The sequence below is a fragment of the Triplophysa rosa genome, linkage group LG9 (assembly GCF_024868665.1).
Source record: "Triplophysa rosa linkage group LG9, Trosa_1v2, whole genome shotgun sequence".
NCBI classification, from domain to species: domain Eukaryota; kingdom Metazoa; phylum Chordata; class Actinopteri; order Cypriniformes; family Nemacheilidae; genus Triplophysa; species Triplophysa rosa.
The window spans coordinates 21,378,331-21,397,854 of record NC_079898.1 but is presented as its reverse complement, the minus strand read 5'-3'; the positions used below and the strand labels follow the sequence as shown (position 1 = coordinate 21,397,854).

The window sequence follows — 19,524 nt, the reverse complement described above, 5'->3', positions numbered from 1 at the left end:
AGGTATTGCAGACACTCTGTGCGGCTGAACAAGTGTGTGATGAGCTGCGTCTGAGTATAAGTGGGTTGGACAGTCGTCTGGCTGAACTCTTACACTGGGAAACTGAAGCCAGAGAGCTTTACCAGGTCCTAAAGGAGGAAACACACAGGCGAAAGAGGGGTCAGGACCCCAGAGTTCGGGTGAGTATATGCTTTTCAGTGCTCTTAAACTGGTGGTTCGTGAAGGATGCCAAGTGGGCTTCATGCTGGTTGGTTGGTTGGTTGATTAAATAAAACAATTATAATTCTGAAACAAGCAATACATTGATGTATACATGTTTATTTGTTAAAGTGAAGATATTTGCGCAAATTATTTGTTTTTAAAACTCCTCTCTCTTTACAAGCTGATTTCCGTTTTCCCTAAACGTTCTCTTTTCCTGTAGCTGTTGATTTCAAAGGGACTACAATTAGAGGGTCAGGTGGTTATGGAGGAACAGGATTTGCAGGTGATGGTGATGACGAGTCAAAAGAGTTCCCCACTGCAGTATCTCATTGCATCCTACATGCAGGACAGGGTCCGCGCGGCTGTCGAAAAGTCGCAGGTCTGTACAGTGGTAGAATGAAATGCTAACAGTTTTTCCCACAATAACAATCCTAATTTTGATTATGTTTAAAATTAAATGAGTGCTACATTAGTAATTATAGATAAATGCTGCTAAATCTCAACAGGAAGCAGTAGGAATGTTGAGCTCATTGGGGGCTTGCAGAGATAGAAGTCCTGCCAGAGATCAGCCACCTGCTAAGATCTTTGTCCAGCCTCAGGAGGATCAAAAAGCACCCCAATCTCAAAAGGCCCAAACAGTCAGTTCAAGTCAGCATTCACCCTCAGGAGCTCAAGGCCAATCAGACCCCCAACCTGCAGTCAGGGCTAAAGTCCCATCATCTTTTCAAACTCCCTTGGATGTACCTTGCCAAGCTGTTGACCGCAAGTCAGAACCATCTAGTGAGCCTGTGCCCATGATTGTTGTACAAGAATACGACGAAGAAAAAACAAGTCAACAAGTACACCCCTATGAGCAATGGGAACACTCCCAATTCACTGAAATTAAGTCACAAGAAGTTGTCCAATCTCAGGCAAGAATAGAAATCCACACAAAGCATCATGAGGAAAGCCAACGAACTTTACCGCAGCCTGTGACTCAACAACAGTTAGACACGAAGAACCAGTTGCAGGTGGAAGCTCCTGTTGCTGCCAGTCAACCACAACAGAAACTACAACAAGCAGCATCACAAGCTCAAAATCAGCAACAATCAGCAGCACAGCCACAGATGAAAACTCAACAACAAGAGACAATTCAGATTGTATCCACTATACAAAAACAGCAGGTACAAGTTCAGGTACAAACACCAGCCCAGCCACAGCCTCAGGTTCCACGTCAGTTACAAAAAGAGAATGTAATGCAACAACAAGCTCCACATCAGCAGCAGATGAAAACAAGAAAGTCCCAAGCACGGAACAGACCTTGGCTTCAGCAGAAGAGTCATTTGGAAAGTGCTACTCAAAATCCAGCTCAAGTGGTGGCATCTCACGTAGAGCCAGAGTACAAAGGTCAAATAAGTTTTCAAGCACCACTGCAGACAGTTGCCACCAGCTCACTGGGGGCTGGAATCATTGTACAGAGTGAGGCAAAGCAAGTAAAGCAGCCACAACCAGTTACACAACATCAACCACCTCAAACAACTTCAGCACCACTAGTGACTTCAAAACAACCACAACAGCCAATAACAATTCATCAAGTATTGACCCAACAACATCAAACCTCTATTTTAACTCAAGCTCAAGTAACAACACAAAAAGAGAAAGCCATTGCACCTACTCAGGAACAATTGAAACCCCAAACACAGAGTTTAATACCAAAACCTCAAACGCTGATTCAGAAGCAGACACGACATCAGTCCATAGCTCCCATGCAGCCACATGGCCCAGTTATGGCCCAGTGGCAACCACAACAGACTGCAGCCCAAACACATTCAGTGCCCCAACCACAACAATTTCCTGTGTCTCAAGCAATGCCCCAACGCATTTCCAGATCAGCAGTCCAACAGCCCCCAACATCTGTTCAACCACAAGTAATGATGCAGAGGCAACAATCACCTCAGACTGGAGTTCAAACTCAATCCCTGCAACCCTCACAGTATCCTCAGTCTGTGATTCCCCCTCAACCCAAAAGTTCATCTCCCATACAACCCAGAATCATCTCTATGCCTCAACCGCAGATGCCTGTCCAGCCTGAAGTCCAAACTATTGGTCAAACCCAGCTCAAATCACAGGGAAGTGCACCATATGTGGTTCAACCACAAGAGCAACCTCAGTGGGGTCCCATTACCCAAACTTACCCTCAAGTCCAAGGACCAATTTCTGTCACTTCCCAAATGCACCCTCATTTCCAAAAGTATCCCCAATCTCAAAGTGTCCATCCACCTCAACATCCGCAATGGCCTCCAATAAGACCAGATATAGTGACCCAGACCTACACCACTCTCCAAGCTCCAGGTCAGGTACAAGTCCAACCTCAAATGCCAAGTTATACTAAAACCCAGCCTCAGCAGTGGCCCTCTCCTGGACTTGAACCATTGCCCCATCTTTATGGAAAGATAAGACCACAAGGTCCAGTTCAGCAAATGGTTCCTCCACACCACTGGAGGCCTGTCGGTCCAATATACACTATAGCTGAGACTCAAAGTCCTCAGTACTCCCAATATCAAGCTCTACAGAGACCACAGAGCCCTCAACAACAGTGGGGTTCAGTCCGGGCTGAACACCAGCCCCAGGTCTCTGCCCAGACTATGTTCCAAGGTGTTCCTCACACAGTAGCTCAATTGAATCACCCACCTGCACAAGCTCCCACAAGACCTCGAAGTCCACAGCAGTCTCAGCAAACTCAACTGGGTCCACCTAAGACAGAAACCCCATCTCAAATTCACATCCAAAGCCAATCAGCGCAGCTTCAGTCCCAAGTCCCAACAAACCTCCAGTTATCAGCACAGGAACCATCCCAACAGCAGTCAGCTTCTCGAGTTAAGCAGCCAACACTTGCCCAGGCACCTCCTCAGGCATACACTGAAGCTTATATGAAAGCACAGGCCCTGGTTAGGAATAGATTTGAAGAAGCCAAGCACTGTCTTCAAGAGCACATTATTGAAGGTATCAGTATATTCAAGGACAAGCAAATGACACGTGAACAGGCATCAGTTAAAGAGGTTTGTACATTTTAGACAACATTGTTTGCAGGGCAAGAAAGCCCAATGACGTTAAAGTAATATCTGAGGATTGAGAAAGGCGGTTTTCATTTCTGAAGTGTGTGCGACATGTTTTTTTAATTCAGGCGACATTGAAGGCTCTTGACTCTGAGCTTCTTGAAGAGTTTTTGAGGGCAGCTGAGGGGATGGAGGCGTTCTGCACCCCATCTGAACTCAGAGACATGGAATTTTTCACCCAATCTGTTAGAACACAGTGGGAGGTATCGTATCTGTGTTTTAAAATCGGTGCATGCTTTTGTCTGCTGTGTGGTTTGCCATAATGTTGTTCATAATTTCATAATTTTCATGTTAATGTTTTAGAAATATTTAACAGAAATGTTTATATAACAGTTTGCGTGTAATGTTTGCTTGCTGTTTGTTTACATTAATATTCTCAGGCTGTACAAGCTCAAATTTCTGAATATTTGAGGCAACTCAGATATGAGATAACCCGCCAGCATTTTAACCGTGTAGTTGAGGCTTGTGAGATGCACTTTAGAAGACAAAATGTCAACCATACACCAGAATCAATGTCAGAATCAAAAGAAGAGGTAAAGTAACAGCCCATAGAGAATTATCATTGAATCGGTGTGGGGTACTTTTTTCTTGCTGCATTGAATTTTTTAAAATTTTTCTGTTTTTGACATTTATTTTTGAGGTTCATTAACCGCTACTGCTCATATTTTTTGCTTTGGCTCTTAAAGGGATACTCCACCCAAAAATTCTTTCATCATTTACTCACCCTCAAGTTGTTCCAAACCTGTATACATTTCTTTGATCTGATAGACATAAAGATGTCCAATGCTATTTGGAAAAATGTTAGCAACTGACATTTCTGGGACATCATTGACTACCATAGTAGGACAAAATATTTGATTTTTTTTGTTCCGTTGAACACAAAATATTTTTTAAAGAATTTAGTACAGCAAACAGTTCTAGGGCACTGTTGACTACCATTTAAATTTGTCCTACTCTAGTAGTCAATGATGTCCCAGAAATGTCAGTTGCTAACATTCTTCCAAATATCTTTCTTTGTGTTTAACGGAACAAATACATTTATATGGGTTTGGAACAACGTGGAGGAGAATAATTCATGACAGAATTTTCATTTTTGGGTGAACTTTTACATTCTCTTACATGAATTTCTGTTTCTCTCTCTCTCTTTAATCTTTAAATTTCTCTAATAGAATGTTTCAGTTTGTATTAAATTTGTGAATATAATTTTAAATCCATGGTCAAGATTAATATCAAAAATCAAAACTTCCAAAAGGAGTGAGAGTAAAAATTTTTATACATACAGTAGGCGTGATGATTTTTTTCTCCCTGCTCCTGCAGGCCTGTTTTTCACCAGAAGGCAGTCTGGCACAGGCAGGACAGCAGCTGGAAGCTCTGAAGGAGTTGTGTGATACTCTGAGCCCCGAGGATGCACACAGGCTTGCGCAGGCCCAACTCAGAGAGTGCGAGAGGAGGCTCGCTGCCATTCAGAGGCAGTTCAGTGGAGATCAAGACACACCTCCACACGAAAGCAGGTAACCAAAAAAAAATGTTGCTGTGGTGCAGGTTATAATGTTGATTAAAACAAGTCATTCGGCAACCTGCCATCTGCATCTGAGATTTCTTGCATTTATATCATAAATGATTCTCTCTGTTTAGCATGCACAGCCAATAAGAACTCTAACACAGTCAGAACAATACGTACCAATCACTGTACGCTACGCACATTGTGTACATTTGCTGCTGTATAGTTACATGTAAATTATGTGTCATTATTATGTGTACACTACACATTGTGTACATTTGCTGCTGTAGTTACATGTAAATTATGTGTCATTCGTTATATTATGGTCTAACACTTCACGTACAGAAATGTTTACTGTGTAAATGTGTACAAGAAATGTTTACTGTAAAGTATTGTAATTCTTTGTTGCTTGTAATCTGTCATACTGCCATGTTTTTCACCTGTTGCACTTGTGTATATGGTTGAGTGACAATAAAGGGATTTGATTTGACCATTTAATTTCTCACTAGTTCTCAAATGGATCAAACAATAGAGCCATCTGCTCAGAAAGCACAAACGGTCCCAGCAGCTGCTGAGAAGCCCAAAGAGGTTTGTTTTACAAAACATGAAATTTTACTACTGAAAAATTAATTAGCATGGTTTGTCGGTTTTAGATTTTTTAAAATAGCTGGTCCCCAAGCATGGTCAAGGTCTTCTGTTGTTCTGGTTGGTCTCTCGGCCAGTCGTCTGACAAATGTACAAAACTGCTGAGTGCATATAGCATTTTAAGAATACTGACTGTAAGTTTTACTGACTGTAATGTTGTTTTAGGCGGCTGCAGCGGTCAGCCCCCCACAGCCAAGAACTGTGGAGAAGAGAGAAATAGTGAAACAAACAAGTACAGAGGAGGACAGGTATGGAACAATATAAAAAAATAAAATCTAAACACGTGTTGTTGGACAGTTTCTGTTTGTATGTGTTTTTTTGTGAGATTAAGCACTAAAAATTCAGTCTTCTCAGGTACCGCAGCTGCAGGTTTGCACTGTTGGGTCAGCTGAACAGAAATGAGCAATGCATGCTGGGAGATCGTCCCTCAGAATCAGTAACTCCCACAGACCTGCAAAAACGACTCAGGGAATTAAAGGTAAAACACAGTATTTCCTTTTAAGTGTTTTTAAATATAGCTTTATTTTAAGTAAAAAACATAGTAGACATAAGAACAACTTTAAGACCAAATTGACAAACCAGTTGAAGGAATGCAGTAAAAACCAATAGTAAACAATAATTTCAGTTTGTGAATTTACAATCATCTAACAATGTCCATTTTGTTGAACTTTAAAATACAGTAGAAAAGCATTAGTATGAGCATTTAAAACAAATGAACAAACGTTTAATATATTTTTACTTTTAGGATTTACTTAATTTATGTTAAGAAACCAGTGTTTTCCTGGCCCTGATATATTGGTTTTGTTTTTCAGTCTCTGTGGGATGAGACAGAGTCATTGTGGAAGGAGTATGAAACAGTGTGCATGCAGTCTGTACAGTTTAAAGACCGCACTGTCGATCAGGACCGAATGGAGCTTACTGTCAGGTGGAGAGACCAGATGTCCCAGTTACAGCGCAGGTGTGTTTGCATCACAAAATAAATATTCAGCATTGAAATGCTTGTTTTGTTCAGTACACACAAAAAAATCTTACCATCTGCCAAAAAAAGGTTTCAGAGAAAATAAAATGTGTCTAGGCTGTGTGTGTGCCATCATGTTTGTTAAACCAGTGTCTCTACAATCCATCAGGGTGGAGTCACTGGGAGCAGCACTGGAGCTCATGGACTCAATTGAGCTGAAGATCTCAGAGATTTCTGAAAGGCTAGACAAGTTCATCAAAGAACCAAAAGATATTAAGGGATGCACACTAGCAAACCCTGCCATACTGAGAGATGTGAAGGTATGAGACATTTTACGGATTTTATGGACGAATTTCTCATAATCATCAAATTGAGAAATTTTATGGTGTATGCAGTTAAAATGTTTTGATTGATGTAATTGTTTTGACAGTATACAATATAGTGTAGTTCATCAAAAAATTCATAGGCATAGTTAGTCAAAATGAATGATATAATGTTTTGCCTGCAAAAAAAACAACAACATCCTACTAGAAGTGAGTTTTGTAAATGGTTTCAGCAGTTCATTTCTCTCCATCCTTTCTTTTTCTCTGTATGTCTGACTCTTTCACTTTAAGGACTTGGATGAAAGTATCCAGGCAGAGATGGACCGCCTCTCTCGATTCGACTCTGAGCCCAGTCATCTGGACCTGCGTGACCGGTCACCTCTCACTCAAGTGGTTCTGAATCACAGATCCAGCCTGGACCGGCTCAGACAACAGGTGCGCAAGAGCGACGCCGCAGCCCGTGCCCTCGATCGCTTCCTCATGTCCCTGCGCACTGTGGAGCTGGATGTGTCTTCTGTACAGAGCGCCCCCAGCAGTGACCCCGCGGTACTGCAGGACAGCAGGTCTAAGTTGGCATTAATCAGGAAGGGAGTCAGCAGCCTCAATGATAAAGCTCCACAGCTGGACCAGCTCCTGGGTGGAGCACAGCTCGAGGTGACTCAGGAGGGTAGACCAGTTTCCTGTCTGGACATGGTGGGGGTCCTGGTGCGCCAGGTGGAAGAGGTCGATGAGAGGTTGATGGTTCGACAGAAGGACGTTCAGAAGGAACAACAGAGCCAGGGACTCGGCTTGAGGAGGAAGACCATGCTCGCTGAGCTGAGGAAGGTGCAAGGGGCGGCGGAGAAACAGGGTCTAAAGGATCCCACCCTGCCAGCTGTGCAGCACAGGTACAGATGATTCTTTTCATCAACATCATATATTTGACGTTTTTTTGTGGGTGTGTACTTCACATATACAGTAAAGTCTTATGGGGGATTTTCAAAATGATACTGCAAAATTCCTTCAAAATACATAATTGTAGGATTATGGGATGTGTTCACTCAGCTCTACTGTGCTCTCTTCTTCTGATCCTTCTGTATATGTGCATCTACGTTTAGGATACGATCTCTGTCCGATCTGGAATCTCAGCTTAACTCCCTTCGTCCGGAATACCAAAGCATCAAGATGGCTCTCTCCTCAAAGAAAGAGCAGCCAGATCCAGCAGAGGAGGAGCTGAACTCTCTTTGGGACGAGACAGAGAGGGCTGTATCTGACAGGTAGGTTATAGATGATGTGGACAAAGAAAAGCTGTGATTTCAAAAAATAACTGTATTCATTTCATTTAATCAAACTCGAGTACTCAGAGACTGTTACTGTGTGTTTGACAGGCAAGAGCAGTGCACTGTTTTAATGGAACTGCTAAAGAAGTTTCAGAGCTGTCGCAGTTACCTTGGCAACACTCTCCAGAGGGCAGAGCAAACCATTAATGAGCAGGCGTCATATATGGGCAAAGACAATCTGCAACGCCTCCTCACAAAAGTATGTCAACCTCAGACGAATTTCAGCTCTATTCGTAATACAATACACAATGCTTCTTCATTGTATTGTCTTTTAGGATTATGTGTAATTATATATTGTTACACATATATATTGTTTTTATGGATGGAATGTTATATTTAGTTAAACTTGGATTATTTGAATGTGAACCACATTACACATTACTCATTACTCATTACTCATAGCAAATGTGTACAGTTCAGACCCTGGGATCTGTCTCTCATTTATTACCTACCAAGATTTTAACCTCTTAATGTTATTGTATTGATAAAATCGTTAGGATAACCTCCAATATGGTTTTAATTATGTATACACTGTTAAAAATAAAGGTGCTTAAAAGGTTCTTCACAGCGATGCCATAGAAGAACCATTTTTGGTTCCACAAAGAACCATTCAGTCAAAGGTTCTTTAAAGAACTATCTCTTTCTTTCTTTTTTATTATCTGAAGAACCTTTTTTTGCCACCAAGAATGTTTTGTGACACAGAAAGTTTCTTCAGATGTTAAAGCTTTTTATGGAACCAAAAGGTTCTTCTATGGCATCAAAGAACCTTTTGAAGCACCTTGTTTTTTTTAAGAGTGTAGTTTTGTTTTAATTTAATTTATGTGTCCATATTGTAGGTCATTGGTATTAAGGAGGACCTCGGTGGTCTCGGATCCAAGATAGAGGAGTTCAGAGCCATGTGCAGAAAGTTACAGTCTCAGCTGAAGAAAATTCCTGATTGCTCAGAAACTCCATTTGAGGCCGAGGCGGATGGTTTGGTCGACTCGTGGCTGGATGTGAGAATATAAAAATCATCTGTACCCAACACGTCTTACATTTATCTATCACCTGACAGTATTAACTCTGTCTTTAAAATGTCTCTTTCTGGCAGGTGTCAGAGAAGACCGATAGTTACATGGATAACCTGCGTATGGGTTTGGAACTATGGGAGAAACAGCTGGCTCTGGGTGGAGAGGTGGACAGTTGGACGTCCACTAAACTTATAATTTTCTCAGAGTCTCACCCTTTCACCAGCGAGAGTGAAGTTCTTAGTATGAAGGTATCAACATGTGGCCCATTTTTTATTTGTAAATTGTTTTTAAGAATATACACTTTTAAAAATAAAGGTGCTTAAAAGGCTCTTCACAGCGATGCCATTGAAGAACCATTTTTGGTGCAACAAAGAACCACTCAGTAAAAGGTTCTTTAAAGAGCCATCTCTTTCTTACTTTTTTATAATCTGAAGAACCTTTTTTCACCTCAAAGAACCTTTTGTGAAACAGAAAGATTCTTCAGATGTTAAAGGTTCTGTCACGGTTCTCAGGGTGAGACACCGAGACAAGGACAGAGGACCCAAATGCAGACAGCGGGTAAGGGGTTAACGCAAACTTTAATAATAACTAAAAATACAAAACAAGGACCCACGTGGGGGAACATAACAAAACATAGCAACACGGACAGGAACTAACTAGACTGAAAATAATAACATTTGACATGAACACTGTAAACTAAACTAACTACACAACAAGAACTCACCACGAAGACAAACACAACGCAACAGAACAATGATCCAGCACGAGACAGAAGACACAAGGGCATTATAAAGGGGACAAATCAAGAGTAAGCAGGTGCGGGGCATGAACTAATTAACAAACAATAACGAGGAGACGAAAGGGCGGGAACAGAGACGCCACACCGGAGAGTGGAAGACCAACAGGGACAAAACGTCACTCTCCACATAAAACAAGAGGTTCTATCATGGTTCTGCCACTAGGTCAAGAGAAGCAAGACAAGGTGGAGCAGAACCATGACAGGTTCTTTATGGACCCAAAGGTTCTTCTATGGCATTGAAGAAACTTTTGAAGCACCTTTTTTAAAGAGTGTACTAGAATATAGATAGCTTTAAACCTCATAGACATTGATTTCAATTCTGATGGGCCCTTTAATGTTGTTTTGTCTTTATTAGAATGAGATTCAAACTCAGGAGGACAACATTGAGCACTTCCACAGAAAGTTATTAGAGATCCAAGAACTTCTACAGAGCAAAGAATCTCCTCTCGAACTGCAGGTACATGTTACTCTCGTTCTCTATGGACTGTATTCTTCTTTATCAAATTGTGTACTTTTCTAGTGATAAATCATTCATCTGCACAACACTATCTTAACTGTAGGTAATAGAAACAAACCTGAGCAAGAAAATGGAGCAGGTGAAAGAGCTCTTCTCCGACTGCACTGAAGTGTTTGAGGAGCTCCTCACAGTCAAAGCTCATCTAATTCAGAAGATCGACACCAGTCAGTCATCTGTGGAGAACATACGTTCCGCCGTAGAAATGGTCCATTCAGAAGACCCCGTACAGATGGAAGCACAGTTACAAGTAGGTCAGATGCTTGGCTAGATTAGGGTTTCCCAAACTTTTCAGCTCGCGACCCCCAAAATAACAGACCCCACTATCGTCGGAGGTGGGTAAAGTATACAAACATTGTGCGCAACTGCGCAAATGCACTTATTAGGTCTTCCCAAACACACGCATGATGACAACACAAAATAACACAGTCTAACATAATATGACTTTATAGTTATTTACTCATTATTTTACTTGTTGTTATACAGTACATAAACCATGAACTATTACTACAGATGGTCAAATTTCATCAAACTGATTCGAGTGCTGATGGATGTCCTCTTTATGCAAATGCCGGCCTCTTTTCGTAGCTGAGGACGATGGCCTTTCTGATAGGGATGCACCGAATGTTCGGCCACCGAAAATGTTCGGCCGAATATAGCAAAAAACGCAAGTTCATGAATACATGAATTGGCCGAATAAATTTTACCGAACATGACTTGTGATACGATCAAGCAGCAACCAGCGCAGATAGAGAGAGAGAGAGAGATTTATTACTGCCTCAAACATTTTGGCAGTGCGTGCGTGTGTGTGTGTGGAGCATTTTAAAGTGTCAGAGAAAGACACAGCACGGGACTTGCCGCACGGAAGTAAATTTCCGAATGAAAGCGCCTTTACCGGTCGGTAACTTGACTTCAGACGGAAGCGGGCTGTCTGACAGTAGCCCCGCCACTCGCGACATCCTTTGACATCATACAGTGGTCGCGTGCACACAGTTCCCTGTACTAAACAACTTGTCAAAGTATGTTCTGTGCATCCTGGCTACGAAGGTGCACCTTCTGAGAGAACGGTCAGCTTTTGTGGGCGGAGTTTGGAGGAGAGACGTGAACTGAAATGGTTGTCAGTCAGCATCAGTCAGAATTGCTTGCATTGGATGTTTTTTTTTTCTTTAAATCATTTTGCAATGTAGCCTATAATAATCCAACAGTTTTAGTTTATTTGTATTTTTAGTTTATAGGCCTAATGTGGAATGACAGTTTTTAATGAAGTGTTTTGTTGTAGGGGTACAGAGTAACTTACATTACATTCTTTCAGTCAGTTATAGGCCTAATTAATATAGGCTATTCACAAGCTCAATTTTTTGTTTGAATTTACTTTGTTTTGCTCAATTTTATATTAAGTTGTAATGTATTTTATTGAAAAGCAAGACAAATTATAAAAAGCACATTTTGACTATTCAGTTTGTGCAATAGTGAAAAAAATAGCTTAATAAATAGAAGAAATGCAAAAAACCATGTTCAGTGTTCGGTATTATTCGGCCTTCGGCCAAGTGTTTCACATCATGTTCGGCTTCGGTCAAGAATTTTCGTTTCGGTGCATCCCTACTTTCTGACTGCAGCGCTTCTCCGCCCTCCTCCGCTGGCCTCCCTGCATCGTCTTTGGTCGATATTAACCAACGTTTCATTTCGACAAATAAAAATATCCTAAACTTAAAGCGTGAAAAATAATCATATATGGGAATGTTTAATGTGGTGCTGTAAATTGACTTGCAGCGCCTAACCTAATGCGGTTGCTAATGTGATGTAATCACCTCAGGGGTCACGATCGAGGGGGAGGAAATTCCAAAGGCTGATGGCTTTTTATTTGCATGGTTTTATTTTTAACTTAACTAATATTTTTATATTTTGTTACACTTATTGTCAAAATACGCTATTCCTAATAATACAAAAAACAATTTCTGGAAATCATCTTGCGACCCCACCCTCGCGGCCTTGCGACACCCCTGGGGGTCCCGACCCCTACTCTGGGAACCCCTGGGCTAGATGAATGACTAGATTATTTTTTTGTGTTTACTGATTTGTCTTCTGTTGTAGGACCTGGGTGAACAACTATTGGAGCAAGAGGAGCAAGCTGATGCTCTGCTGAAGGAGATCACTCTCATGTTTAGCATCACTGGACCCCAGGCAATGGAGGACCTGATCAATCACAACAAGCGTCTTAAAGAGAGCATTGCGGAAACAAAGAATCTGATTCGTCAGAAGAAAGATCAGGGGGAGAAGAGCTTCCTTCAGACTATTAAGGGTGTGAAAACGATACAATGTGCAATTGCTTTGTGAAAAGTTGTTATGTTCTGATCAGCTACTTTATGTAATATGCTGTGAAGATTAAAATGTGGCTTGGGTTATATTTTTGCTCTTTGCAGAAAAGTTCAACTCGTTTGAGGAATGGTTGCAGGATGAGCAACTCTCAGTGAATGAGTGCTTTGAGAACCCAGAGAGAAGGGAGGATGTGGAAGCGTCCATGCAGAGACTGACGGTGAGCAGACAGGATCTCAGTATCTTTTCAGTTTGTGAATCCTATAGGATTTAACCTGTAATGTTCATGCATCCCTGATATCCCTGATATCTGCTAACAATACTGATAATATCTGTAATTTGCATTTTCTCCAGAGTTTTCTGTCATCCAAAGAAGGAGAACAGCGTCTTGGCCAGTTGAAGGAGATGTTTGAGAGAAGCGGGATGGAAAAAATCCCTTCTGAAGCTCAGGCTTTGCTCTCCACATGGCAACAGGAACAGGAAGGAGAACTGGCCACTCTCAGAGCTCACTGCCATGGACGACATAAACAGCTAGATGACATTTTAGATAATCTCAACAAGTATGTGGAAATAAGCTCTTGTCACTCCTGTCAGTTGTTGTTTTTGCTTTGTGTCAATCTAAGCATCCATTCATTTATTCATTTATCCATTAGGTTGTTTATAATTTTGTTTATCTGTTTAGTTTGCAAGAGGAACATAACCATTTGAAGGAATGGCTTCAGCAGAGAGAGGACGTGCCTATGCAGAGAGAAAAACTCAGACATCTGCAAGACGAGTTACTTCAAGAAAGGTATTCTTGAACCTAATTGTTATGTTTTTTTTCCCCTTTCATAACAGTTTGAAATACACTCAGATCAGAGCTCAGTTTGAACGCATGTTTACTTTACTGCGTCATTGCAATACTTGAATACACCAAACGGGGGCGCATGCGCAAAACCCATGTTCTTTTGCCATTGGCTCAGAACATAGCAATTCCTCCCCTCCAGCATTGAGGTACTCTCATTAATTTACAAAGGTTAAACATTTAATATGAAAAACATTTAACAAACCAAACATCTTTTTTCCCTTTAACAAACACTGCCATATACAGTATCTCACAGAAGTGAGATATTTTTTTGTAAATATCATTTTTGTAAATATTTTATTAAATCTTTTCATGTGACAACACTGAAGAAATGACACTTTGCTACAATATAAAGTAGTGAGCGTACAGCTTGTATAACAGTGTCAATTTGTTGTTCCCTCACAGCAAAATCGCCAGTTTTAAAAAGGTGAAATTAAAACTCACAGTTTAAATATAATACACACTATCGAAGTTTTTCAAAATAATTTCAAAATAACTCAACACACAGCCATTAATGTCTAAACCGCTGGCAACAATAGTGAGTACACCCCTAAACGAAAATGTCCAAATTGGGCCCAATGAGCCATTTTCCCTCCCCGGTGTCATGTGATTCGTTAGTGTTACGAGGTCTCTGGTGTGAATGGGGAGCAGGTGTGTTAAATTTGGTGTTATCGCTCTCACTCTCTCATACTGGTCACTGGAAGTTCAACATGGCACCTCATGGCAAAGAACTCTCTGAGGATCTGAAAAAAAGAATTGTTGCTTTACATAAAGATGGCCTAGGCTATAAGAAGATTGCCAAGAACCTAAAACTGAACTGCAGCACGGTGGACAAGACCATACAGCGGTTTAACAGGACAGGTTCCACTCAGAACAGGCCTCGCCATGGTCGACGAAAGATGTTGAGTGCACGTGCTCAGCGTCATATCCAGAGGATGTCTTTGGGAAATAGACGTATGAGTGCTGCCGGCACTGGGGAGCTACAGTTCATTGAGTGAACCATGAATGCCAACATGTACTGTGACATACTGAAGCAGAGCATGATCCCCTCCCTTCAGAGACTGGGCCGTAGGGCAGTATTCCAACATGATAACGACCCCAAACATACCTCCAAGACGACCACTGCCTTGCTAAAGAAGCTGAGGGTAAAGGTGAAGACCTAAACCCTATTGAGCATCTGTGGGGCATCCTCAAACGGAAGGTGGAGGAGCGCAAGGTCTCTAACATCCACCAGCTCCGTGATGTCGTCATGGAGGAGTGGAAGAGGACTCCAGTGGCAACCTGTGAAGCTCTGGTGAACTCCATGCTCAAGAGGGTTAAGGCAGTGCTGGAAAATAATGGTGGCCACACAAAATATTGACACTTTGGGCCCAATTTGGACATTTTCACTTAGGGGTGTACTCACTTTTGTTTCCAACGGTTTAGACATTAATGGCTGTGTGTGGAGTTATTTTGAGGGGACAGCAAATTGACACTGTTATACAAGCTGTACACTCACTACTATACTGTATATTGTAGCAAAGTGTCATTTCTTCAGTGTTGTCACATGAAAAGATATAATAAAATATTTACAAAAATGTAAGGGGTGTACTCACTTCTGTGAGATACTGTACGTATATATATTTACAAATCACGTTGCAGAACTTACTCGAATACCCGATGCCACAAACCCTGTACAATCATAACAACAAATATGACTGTTTTTCTTTTCTTCTTTTTTTTCTTGTTTACTTCACATTCTCTTTCACTGTGTCTGTGCTCATAGTTTATTAGGGGCGTCCCCGACTAAGGATTTACACAGTCGAATCAGAATTGTCATGTCTTGCCTATAGTCGACTGATAGTCGAATCATACGACTGATACTCGAATCATACGTGTGCGCACATGCATTCGTGTGAGGACGACATCAGGTGGTTAAGGGTACAGCGCAAAGTGCAGCGCAACATTTATGCACCAAAAAACAATCAAACATTAATTTACAGAATTTGTTTAGAACAGAATATACCTTTATAATAAATAAAAATAAGAAATGAAACAAAACGAAATAAGCCAGAATCATGTGTTTAGGCAAAACGTCTGAATTGCAGAGGAACATAATTTTCAAAACACAAGCCACAAATAGTAAAATGAATGTTCCTTAAACATCACTTAACAATGCTGTGCCATACAATACTAGACCAGATCTTGCCTCAAAACTATTTTTAAAACTACTCTATAATAATTCATTATTTTTTTACAAATGGGAATACAGCACGTTCATTACCAATGAACTACCAATAAAGTTACTTTATTTACCACATGTAAAGGAGGAATAAAGCATCTTACCATTTAAACAGTCAAAAAGTCCTTGACCTTTTTTCCTGCACACTCTTTCTCCGTCCTCCTGACGCGCAAGCTCAGTCTAAAGTTCAGTCTAAGTAACGAACTACGTACATTTACAGACGAAGTGTTAATTCATATTTAAATGGCCAAACATTCATTAAGTGCTTAATGATTGGAAACGGTTTACACATTCATTTGCGAGTCATCTGCGACTCGGAAGTGCGTGCGGAATGAGCTGCTTCTCTTTACCAGTCTCACAGCACAGAAGATGCGGAGAGACCTGATGTTCAGTCCAGTAGAGCACTGAACAGTCCAGTAGTGCAAATAACAAGACTTAGCCAGGTGTGCAGTGAGGGGGGAGAGGAGAGTGAAGCAGTATATGAGGGCAGTGGGATCAGCGAGGGGCAGAGTTCAATAAGGAGACAGCTCTGGGAAAAAAAGCTGTTCTTCAGTCTGCTGGTCCTGGTCCGGAGGCACCTGAAATGCCTGCCAGAGGGCAGGACAGAAAACAGTCAGTGGGCGGCATGAGAGGAGTCCTTAAGAATGCTGCGAGCTCTACGCAGACAGCGTTTCCTCTGGATGTCCTCAATGGCTGGAAGTGGAATCCCTGTGATGCGCTGGGTGGTTTTCACCACCCGCTTACAAGGTTAAGGAGCCTTGCGCTCTGCAACAGAGCAGCTCCCATACCATACTGTGACACAGTTGGTCAGGATTCTCTCTATTGCGCAGCGATAGAAGTTCACCAGGATAGCCAGGGACAGCTGGTTCTTCTTTAGTGTCCTCAGGTCAAAAAGAAGGTTGGGCAGTCATGGCCTAATGGTTAGAGAGTCGGACTCGTGACCAGACTCGTGCCGGTTCGATCCTCAGGGCCGGCGGGTAACGACTGAGGTGCCCTTGAGCAAGGCTCCCCGGGCGCTGCAGTGATAGCTGCCCACTGCTCCGGGTGTACGTGTGTTCACCACTTGCTGTGCGTGTGTTCACCACTTGCTGTGCGTGTGTTCACTACTCTCTGGATGGGTTAAATGCAGAGGTAACATTTCGGGTATGGGTCACCATACTTGACAAATAGGTCACTTCACTTCACATAAAAGGCGCTGGTGAGCCTTCTTGACCAGGCTGGAGGTGTTGGTTGTCCAGGACAGGTCCGCCGAGATGTGGATCACAGGAACTTGAAGCTGGAGACATGCTCAACAGCCATCCCATTGATGTGGATGGGTCATGTGTGCCTCTTGACTCTTTCCTGAAGTCCACAATGAGCTCCTTCGTTTTGGTGGTGTTAAGGAGCAAGTTATTGTCAGTGCACCATGTGGCCAGGTGCTGGATCTCCTCCCTGTAGGAAGTCTCATCATTGTTGCTGATGAGATTGATCACCGTAGTATTGTCAGCAAACTTGATGATGTTCATAGATCCGTTCATGTTCAAATCATGGGACTTTTCGCTTTGTTGCAAGTTTATTTACTTGGCATTCAGCTAGTGCTTTCCTTTGCAGTTCTAGCACATCTTTAGCTGTGGTTTCCATAGATACGGCGATTTCCAATGCTCGCACGAGCATAAGCTCTCTCTCTGTAAGAAGCCTTTTTTGAGTGCTCTCGCTGTGCAGACCGCAGACGAGCCTATCTCTTAGCGCGTCAGAGCACCCTTCGCCAAATTGGCAATGTTCTGCGAGCCTTCGAAGCTCGGCCATACACTCTGATACTGTTTCTGTCTTTTGTTGATTACGCTTGTGAAAGCAAAAATGCTCCGCAATTACCAAGGGCTTTGGATTTAAATGTGTTTGCAGTACATCGACAATTTCTTTAAATGTCTTTTCCGCGGGCTTTATTGGTGCAGTTAAGCTGCACAAGAGGTTGTATTTTTTTGCACCCATTACACTCAAGAGAACGGCTACTTTCCTGCTGTCCTTGATGTCATTGGCTAAACAATACTGTTCAACTCTCTCCACATACGTCACCCAATCTTCCACAGTACTGTAAAGAGCATGTGATCCCGTCTGACACATGCAGCCAATTTCGTTTATTTTCCCTTTACTCACTTTGTTTCAGTTGAATAATGTGTCTGTTGCCATTACTCATGTTAGGTTAGGCCTTGGTGTCCCCTCCAGGCATAGCAGGAAACTTCCGAAGTAGACAAGAATACTTCCACTTTTGAATGTGTTCCATTTACATTGCACAAGAGGTCCCTTGATTCTCGTCACCATTTCTGTTATGTTTTAACACTTTCAAAACAGTAAGAAAAACTCTCAGATCAGAGCTCTGTTTGAACGCATGTTTTCTTTACTGCGTCATTGCAATACTTGAATACACCCATGTTCTTTTGCCATTGGCTCTACACTAATATAAACATAACACTAATGTTTTTAAGAGCATTTTAGGAAATGTCTCGATAGTTTTGTGTCCAGTGGAAGTCAATGGGGGCCGGTGTTGTTTGATTAGCAACATTCTTCAAAATTTCTTCTTTTGTGATCTGCAGAAGAAAGTTATACGGGTTTAAAATTACATTATTGTTATTAAATAATAAAGTACTTTTCATTTTTGTGTGAACTATCACTTTAATAACATTACTTTAAGAATTATGTTAGTTTCTCTTAACTTTTTCATGATCCAACAAAAAAGAGAATAACCCTTGCCAGGCTATGAAAGTACATTATTACTGTTTGTCCATAAAATCTGTATAACTCCAATTTTACTCAAACTCGACAGTGGTCATGTGGAGGCTTTCCATGACCTGTTATCCACTGTAAGGATGCGTGGCCTGAGAGGTGACCCTCTGCTTAAGGACAGCGAAACCCTGATAGATCAATACCACAGCATGGGGATTATTTTGGAGAACCAGGCTCAGGTCCACAAGGCCCTCGATGATCAAGCAGAAACATTCCAGACCAATGTAGAGCAGACCAGAGCCTGGATCAGAGATTTTAGGACTAGAGGACTAGAGACACTGGACGCGGACACTCCAAAACAAATGAAAGCTCAGGTGGGTCATTTAACTACGATAACTATGGAGTCAATCATTAGCTGATTCAAACTGGTTTAGTTGATCCTTATTTCCAGTTGTATGGTTAAACTGGTCAAGCTGTTTTTTGTAACATGATAGTTAGTTGTTTGTGATGCAAGATGGTCTAACAGCTAATCCAGGCCATTCAGAGTCATCAAAACAGTTTGAACTAGATCATTGGTTTGAACCATTGCATCACACCATTGTTTCAGTTCAGTGTGTCAGGGTTAATTTAGATGTTTTTCTGTGTTTTAAGGCGGTTCTTAATCTCAGTACTGAAGGAGATGCCAAACTACTACATCTGAAGGAAGCAGTAGAGGCTTTATGTGCTCATGAGATACTGGAGGACACCAGAAAGCATGATCTTATTTTCTCCTTGAGAAACACAGAAGATGAATGGAAAAGAGCTCTGGACATTGCTGAACAATTAAAAAAACAGGCAGAGCTTCAAGACTCTCTCTCCAGAGAACTACAAGTCTTCCAGGACCAGGAAGAGAGCATCCAGTCCTGGATAGGAGAACAATTGCAAATCCTCCACTCTCTGGGGAAGGATTTTCAGCCACAGGAAAAACTCAACAAATTACAGGTAAAGACAGAAAATAAAAGGTGCAAAGTCCTTCTGATGGATCTTAAATATGATTCACATGCATCTTAATAAAGGTTACAAGCCATGCACATTTTGAGGA

General features: G+C 41.7%; 1 protein-coding gene across 1 annotated transcript in view; it reads left to right on the top strand.

The window, feature by feature from the left end:
- Positions 1–19,524, top strand: part of syne2b (spectrin repeat containing, nuclear envelope 2b) — a 103,608-nt gene that overhangs the window by 9,944 nt on the left and 74,140 nt on the right. Inside the window, exons 22-45 of the mRNA XM_057341347.1 lie at positions 3–179; positions 422–580; positions 708–3,239; positions 3,365–3,499; positions 3,677–3,829; positions 4,614–4,807; positions 5,307–5,385; positions 5,608–5,690; positions 5,797–5,920; positions 6,255–6,400; positions 6,570–6,720; positions 7,015–7,610; positions 7,821–7,979; positions 8,091–8,241; positions 8,879–9,037; positions 9,133–9,300; positions 10,207–10,308; positions 10,412–10,615; positions 12,457–12,664; positions 12,786–12,898; positions 13,033–13,238; positions 13,361–13,468; positions 18,544–18,817; positions 19,095–19,424. Coding sequence (XP_057197330.1) covers positions 3–179; positions 422–580; positions 708–3,239; positions 3,365–3,499; positions 3,677–3,829; positions 4,614–4,807; positions 5,307–5,385; positions 5,608–5,690; positions 5,797–5,920; positions 6,255–6,400; positions 6,570–6,720; positions 7,015–7,610; positions 7,821–7,979; positions 8,091–8,241; positions 8,879–9,037; positions 9,133–9,300; positions 10,207–10,308; positions 10,412–10,615; positions 12,457–12,664; positions 12,786–12,898; positions 13,033–13,238; positions 13,361–13,468; positions 18,544–18,817; positions 19,095–19,424 — 6,711 coding nt within the window. The remainder of the gene's footprint in view (positions 1–2; positions 180–421; positions 581–707; positions 3,240–3,364; positions 3,500–3,676; positions 3,830–4,613; positions 4,808–5,306; positions 5,386–5,607; positions 5,691–5,796; positions 5,921–6,254; positions 6,401–6,569; positions 6,721–7,014; positions 7,611–7,820; positions 7,980–8,090; positions 8,242–8,878; positions 9,038–9,132; positions 9,301–10,206; positions 10,309–10,411; positions 10,616–12,456; positions 12,665–12,785; positions 12,899–13,032; positions 13,239–13,360; positions 13,469–18,543; positions 18,818–19,094; positions 19,425–19,524) is intronic.